General features: G+C 39.0%; 1 protein-coding gene and 1 long non-coding RNA gene across 3 annotated transcripts in view; one reads left to right on the top strand and one right to left on the bottom strand.

The window, feature by feature from the left end:
• Positions 1-2,257, top strand: part of LOC137969561 (uncharacterized) — a 7,057-nt gene extending 4,800 nt beyond the window's left edge. Inside the window, exon 5 of the long non-coding RNA XR_011116687.1 lies at positions 1-2,257. This exon is cut by the window's left edge and continues 17 nt beyond it. This is a non-coding gene — a long non-coding RNA (uncharacterized lncRNA).
• Positions 2,258-2,523: 266 nt separating this feature from the next.
• Positions 2,524-7,500, bottom strand: part of LOC137969558 (transmembrane protein 26-like) — a 9,503-nt gene continuing 4,526 nt past the window's right edge. For both annotated transcript variants that reach the window (XM_068815859.1, XM_068815860.1), the window contains exon 3: positions 2,524-3,786. In XM_068815859.1, the coding sequence (XP_068671960.1) occupies positions 2,734-3,786 (1,053 nt within the window). In that variant the 3' untranslated portion in view covers positions 2,524-2,733. The remainder of the gene's footprint in view (positions 3,787-7,500) is intronic.

The following is a 7,500-nucleotide window of genomic DNA, read 5'->3' as shown; positions in this document are numbered from 1 at the left end:
CGAGGGAACGAAGGAGCTCTTCAGTCAGCTACAGCCACAGTCGGACCAATCTACGTGGCCATTGATGCCAGCCATCAGTCATTTCAGTTCTACAGCAGTGGAGACTATGATAATCCTGAGGCACCATCTTCACTAGCGTTCAGTGAAGCTCAGTTTCGAGGTCGCTTTTTTCCCTGCGAGGTTGACAGTTAAAAAAAACTCCATTGCTTCATGCGCGCGATAAGCTCACGCGAATCTCTTAAATTGACGCGAAATTTACGCGACCATGCGGTAGCTTCGGTCAGGTTTGAAGGACGGGAAAGAACCTGTTCTACTGGGTAAGCGGGGTTTCCGAAAATTTAAACCCAAATGTTTGCTAAATGTAAGTGTCTCCAGGACAACTGAGCCTAAGACCTCCCAGCAACCAATACGATCGCAGTGGGGAGTTGTCAAAGCTAGTTACCAGTTATTTGACATATTGAACAGGTGGATCGCAAGTCATTAAAAATCCATTGATTCCGTTCCATTAGTTTCAGTCTTAAATGAAACTGAATGTATGCTAGTTCATAAGATTTGGTTATTAGAATTGAAGAGAATTTAAATAATTTGCTGTTGCAACTTATTTTTCTGCTGTGAAAAAGTTATTAAAGATGCATGTGACGCAATGACTATTTTGTTGTCTCACCGTTCACCTGTGCACATAAATATCACTCATGCAATATTTCGCTTTATCAATGACCAGTAACCGGCGAATCGCCAGAGACATGTAATAATATGGCCCGGATACTGCTCATCGATGACTATTACTTAACACAACCGTAGCTTTGGATATTACACTTGTTTGCAATACACTGAGCACATTACACTCCATTTACATCGCCGATTGTGGAACATGTTTTGCTGAGTTAATTTATGTTGCACGAAAGCAGTTGGATCTCGGTTGCGCTCTGCTTGCTCTCAGTTTAACGTTGAAAAGTCGAAGCAGTCTCAATATGGATAAAGCTTTCCCTCATCTCTACTCAGACTTTCCGGGTTTTGTGGAGGAAGAATTAACACTATATGATTATGGATACAGGGTGCTATGCACAATTCTGGTTGGATCAGGGGCAATTTGTGTCGATCTCCTTGTATATTTTGCCTTATCGCTGCTAAAACGGATCATTCGAAAGCGTCTAATAACTGAGGAAACGAACTTTGTTGTTGACTTGTTGTTCGCTCTGATAAATTTAAGCGTCACGGCGTGGTTGGCATATTTTGTGGATAGACATTTACGAATCTTCTGGATGAAAAGAAAATACGGCTTGACAGTGAATAATTCATTGAGTTCAATCAATTAACTGGTTATCAAGTCAACTGAAGAGATGTTAAGTGGAGTTACCGTTGATTTGCCGCTCTTTTTGAGACTAAATAGAACTGAAACACGCTTCATGATAATTTTTATTTATTTGCAACAAGACATCTATTCGTCAACTACGATCACCCTTTGCACTGCGTAAATTGATGTTTAATAAATGCATACAAAAAACGCTCTTCTACCATTGGTAGAAGACATTTGTTCTAGATTACTTCTACGCACATGTGCAAATTATTTAAGTGCCCATAACCCCAAAATATGTTATTCGCTAAAATGAATCTTTGCTCCTGTTCGAAACGCATCGCGGCCATTTTTTTCCTTGCATATCGATATTTTTATAGAAACAACACAACACTTTTTAAATTTAAAAACATGTTTCGACAGAAACTTCTGTCATCTTCAGTTTAAATTACAAAGTATAGAGTGTGAACCAAAAAAATTGTTGTGTTGTTTCTAAAAACATTTTATCTTTGTAATTCAAAGATATAGTTATATCGGGGTCTGTTGACAACCATACCCCTAACGCTCTAACTTCTTTTTTCGGCCATTTGAAGTCTTTTTCAGGGCAAAGTTTAAAATCCCAATCCGCCCTTGCACCAATCCACAAAGCTTCAGTCTTTTTGTCGTTAAGGCTGAGGCCGGATATATTACTAAAATGCTCTATTATCTTCAAAGATTCTAGTAAGGATTCTTCGGAGCCGTCTAAAATATAAAGGGTCGTGTCATCTGCATGTTGACTAAGTTTAATTTCTTTGTCATTTACAGTTATGCCTCGAATTTCTTTTTTTTGTCGAATTGCATTGGCAAGTACTTCTACAGAAAGAATAAATAAATATGGTGACAGAGGGCAACCTTGCCTAACTCCCCGGTTAAGCTCAAAGAAATTACTTGCCCATCCATTGTTTAAAATACAGCTTTGACTATTACAATGAAATACTTTTAACCAGTTCAACAATGATGGGCCGAAGCCAAAGTATTGGACAGTTTTACGAATAGTTAGGGTTAGGGTCATGTAATATCCTCTATTTCTTCTCCTATGTACTTTTTCCCTTTTATTTTTCATATATAGGAAATGTAAATTCTTTTCTATCCTACGATATTTATTATATTCATTATTTTGTTAAAACAATATTGTAAAATTATGTTAACTTTATGTACATAATATTCTGTGTGAGTTAAATAAAAATTGACTTGATTTGACTTGGACATTACACAGTCAGACCTGCAGTACGGAAGCTGAACTCGCATCATTTCTTGATAATGTATCATGATAATGGCCTCTGTACAACTCCGAAAGGTAGGCTTTTATCTCTAGTTTTTTTATGTGTTTGTAACAAACAGCGCTGAGAAACAGCAGGGGGAGACAGGACAGGATGAGAGACGCTGGGAACGAGAATGTTTCATCGTTCAGAGGGAAGATCTACCTTTCTTACTTGTTCACCGTTTTCAGCTTGCGTGAGTCTTTTTTTTCTTTCCGAATTACCACGGCTCCATTTTGCTTTCTGCTGGAAACTGGAGACCACTCTAATTGACAGGCGCGTATTCTGGACAGATTTAATTGCGGTTTCCACATTGTTAAGTCTATGCGCTGCATCATTTTCTGGGGAAAAATCATCGATATCCTTCTCTGGTGGCTTGTAGCATAACACAAATATGCGATACACTTGAATCATTACAACAAGGGCGTTCTTAACGGTGAGAAAGTACAAGGTGTCATGGTACACACCATAATAAGCAATGACAATGAGCCGAATGATTAAAAACGGGCCGTCTTGCATGAACAAAGGAATAAACAATCTTATAAGTTCAGAATGATGTTGCATCTTAATGGTTGAATTACTTAGAAGCTTGGTGATTCTGTGCAAACTGAATCTCCCACCTCTGCTCATCTTCTGAATAACAGCCTCGTCTTTTTTCATTCTTGCACCTGTTACCATTCCTGGCTTAATATCAAGCCCAGATTTTGTCTGTATGTAACTGACTTGAACATCTTCGAGCTCTTTGCAAAGGTTCTTTTTGTTTGTATATAAAGCCTCTGAAGGAGCAACTTGGTTTCTCCTTCTCCTTAAGTCCTTTTCCCTTCTGAGTTTATTCAGCTGTTTCATAGGCTGTGCCTTTCCATTTTCCAGCCTCTGCTCTGTTCTTTCCATAGCATAGATCGTCAGCGAAAACTGGAACAGGCTTACACTCCAAAGGAGAAATATAGCATTGACGAAGTGCTTGTTCTGAAGCATTTCTGGGTTCCTTCTTCTGATGTCCTCTGTGATAATCGCAGTAAAGTCCATAATGTCTGCAGCTGTTCCAATGTAGCTGAGTAATAACTGAGACAGCTCGTCACGTGTTATGTCTCCTTTTGGGAGGAGCCACCTACCAATCACCAGGATAAGAACAAGAGCCTGTTCCATAGTGTATAACAGTCGTTCGTCATTGTTGATTTGCATATCTTTTAAAAACTAAAAAAAAAAAAAAAAAAAAAAAAGAAAAAATCAAGAATTTAACAAACCTCTATGGAATGTGATCGTCTGGGTGAAAGCAGTCCTGAGAAGGACTGTGACAGTGACTGACGTTTCCGCAACCTGAGCAGAAGTTATCTTCAGAGTCAAGAGTTGGGATGGGCGCATCACCAACAAACTGGAGCGTATATAGGGCCAATTCTCAATCGATGTTTCTTCAGCACCACGTAGCACTACTATCTAGCTCTTATCTTTACTCCTAACTTTTACATCAAAACTAAACTCTACTCAAATGCCTGCTCTTTATATATATACCTAGTAGCCACGTGTGCCCCACAGGAGCTGGGCTCCGCAAAGCACGTAAGGTGGGTAACCACATCATTTGTAACCAACCACACAGGAAGTACCAGAAGTACCGTCCACGAGATCAACTTAAGCTGACATACAGACAAGGCCACCAGGAGTGACCTTGCACACGTAAGCATACCTAAATCAGAAATGCTCATCAAAACGTGACTAAACAAAAACCAAACTTAGACCAAACCAAAACTAATCACGACTATGGAAACACAAGATCAACCTTGACCGAACGACGATCACATGCACGACACGCATGCCACTGCAACGATGTTGAACATTAACTTCATAACTCAAGTGACGGTTGGAAATTCAAACGAATGTAGTGATGCTTTGGTCTGTGTTGTGACTGATAGTGGGGAAATTAATGTGATTGGTTGGTTTAAAAGGAAAGGTCGCAGTGGGTATATAAGCTGAGAGGAAAAAGGTGTGTAGTTAACATTTTCTGTTAAGTAATCGTTTGTAAGGCGCAGGTAGAGGTTGGCAACGGTTTAATGTAGTTTGTTCTAAGTTTGCATGCCAGCTTTCAAGTGTATGGAGCTGGTAATAGTTCGTACGTCGATAGTGTGTTTTGTTCCTGAATGGTCTTCAGCGATATTGTTGTTGAGTGGCCTGGCAATCACAGCATGTCATCTACGTCCTCTCCTTGTCCTTGGGGTCGTCTTTGTCGTTGACATTAGTTAGTAAGCGTTGTAAAGTCGTTAAAGGTCTGCGGGAAACGCGTATGTTGTACGGTCGTAGTATTTGTGCGATAGTTTCAGAAGTCCCTTTAAGTATATACATGCAGTATTAGTGTCCTTGGTCTACGACTTTCCCGAACATGATGTTATATTTCCTCGTTAATCATAACCATTACAATTTTCTCAAATTTGATTGGTGCATTAATTACCTTATTTTTCACTAATTATTAGTCTGTAATCATACTCGTGATTAACCAAATCGGATTTTGTTAATCACTCGGATGATTACAGACCAAATTGGACTCCACTCAGTCCTATTACCATTATTTACTAAAATACGACCAAAAACAAATGTGTCCGATGATTTATTATTCTTCATTCACATGACGAAATTGTGCGGAATTCAAGTTTTTTGACAGTTGTGTTAATTTGTCTTTCAAAACGTTTCTACTATTGCGGCTCCGTAACTTACACGGTCATGTTTACTTGGCTTGTGAAACGACAAAAACGCAACGGGAACACGTGTCCTTTTGCAGAACAGATTTACAGATAAACTTATTTCTGCGGTTGGGATCGAATTTGCTGCAGAGTTTTAAACTTTGTTGTTATCGACTCTTGGCACATATCAACGATTTTCGCATAGGAGTCCTCGGTCCGCGACTTGTATACTTTGACCCCAGAGAACTTAAATCTCGCAAAGCAGATAAAGAAACCTTAGATAAATGGACAGGGTCTTTGATTTTACTGAATATTTTCAAAGTCTTCTTCATACATGTTTAAGAACGGTTGAACTTCTCTTGTATATATAGAATACACCTTATTCCAAAATGGCCGCCTTTTTAGTATTTTTTTTGTTTCCTTGCAAATTGGCCCTTTTGGCCTCGCTTTCAAACGTAAAAATCAAAAGAATATATAACCTTGAACGAGGCAAAAAGGGCCAATTTGCAATCAAACAAAGGAACACTAAAATGGCGGTCATTTTGGAATAAGGTGTATACCTATACGGTCTTGTAATCAAATGGAGCGTGTGCTTGAGACCGTCAACTGAAAATAAAAGCGGATTGTGTAATCGCAACGACACCCAATACGGCTGTAGCTGAGAATAGGAAATATTTGCTAGGAAATAAGAGTTTCATCTTTTCTTGTAGTGCTTTGTTTAAAATGTTAGGTGGACATGAATTTCGGCCACAACATTGCATGACCACGTTCTGTTGTGACGTGAAGGGCTAGCCAATTATCATTTGTTATTACCCCCTCTCAGGGTGTTATCAGACGCGTGGGGTGAAATGTAACATTCATTCGATTCTTCTACTCGTCGAGGGTCAACTAACCCTAACTCTTAAGTCTAGTGAGAATTTCTCATTCCAGCAACTCCCCTTATCCCTTTCCTCATTCTTGCATTTGGTTTTTGGCGTTTTCTAGCCCCCACCTTTACTGCATGGGGACCAATATTAATTAATTGGATTTTGTGTGAATATAAGATTTTGTCTTTCAAGAAAAATAAATAAAGCGGCTATGGGCATCTGCACATTGCCAATTCAGTCCATCTTGCGTATGGCATCATTCATATGGGCCCCTGTAAACGAGCTGCAGGAAAAGCGACCTGCCCTCTTAGAGAATTTATTTTTGTTATTAGGGTTAGGGTTGGCACGTACAGAAATTGTTGGGATTCACAGGTATTTTTTTTTGTGCTGCTTACATGATTCGCGGACCAAGGGCTCGCGAGTACATCCATCTTTTTTCGAATTACAAGAGAAATATTTCAGTTTGGAACTTGCCAATTTAATATTATCGCAAGAAACGGAAAACCATCTTCAGGGAAAATTTCAGTTTGTCGCGTTTTGACTCAGAAGATATTCAAGACTATCATTTTTTCTCGCGCACCACGGACACCTTTTTTTGAATTTATTTAAAGATTCGCCCTAAGGTGGGTGTTAAATACAACAGGTTAACTAACCTCTTAAGGGTGCGTTCGATTGACCCTATTCCGGAATAAGAATGCGTTGAGTGATGATTTAAAACACCATGTGTGGCGTTTTGCAGCAACAAGGATAATAAAGCTATGTTTAAAATAGCATTTTAGCAGATGTTTGACAATATTAATGTGAATTTCCGCAAAAACGAAGGATTTTTAACATCTAGTCCATGTATTCCTATTCCGGAAGACGGTCAATCGAACGCGCTTTAAGTCCCCTAAAGGTATTTACACCCAAAAACCTTTAACAGCTTAAACGGTTTCAACATTTGACCAACATTCGTTCAACAAAAGTTGAACGGATGTTAGGGAAATGTTGGACCAATAACAAAGTTGTGCGGAGGCCGTTCAAATGGTTCCAACATTGCGCCAACAAAAGAACCAACACTTTCGCGAAATTTGATTGCAAGGAACTAAGAACTAGAAACCAGTCTCTCTTGTCCAGATAAACTACGCCATATTGACTTTTGCGGCCTGATGTAAGCATGCGTGTGTTCTACAATTCAACGCCATTCAACTTTTTCGAGAACAAAGGAAAAGTTGAATCGACATTGAATGAAAGTTTTAACCCGATTTAAACTTGATTCAAAAACTTTCAACATTTTTTTACGCTCTTAACAATGTTGACGACCTGTTCAAACGCACCAAACAGTTGGTTCCAAAAAGTGTTGAATGCATGTATGTTGAAGGATATGTTGAAAC

This window comes from Montipora foliosa, chromosome 9 (genome assembly GCF_036669935.1).
Source record: "Montipora foliosa isolate CH-2021 chromosome 9, ASM3666993v2, whole genome shotgun sequence".
Classification (NCBI taxonomy): Eukaryota; Metazoa; Cnidaria; class Anthozoa; order Scleractinia; family Acroporidae; genus Montipora; species Montipora foliosa.
Note: the sequence above shows the minus strand (reverse complement) of the source record. Positions and strands in the feature narration are given on the sequence as shown.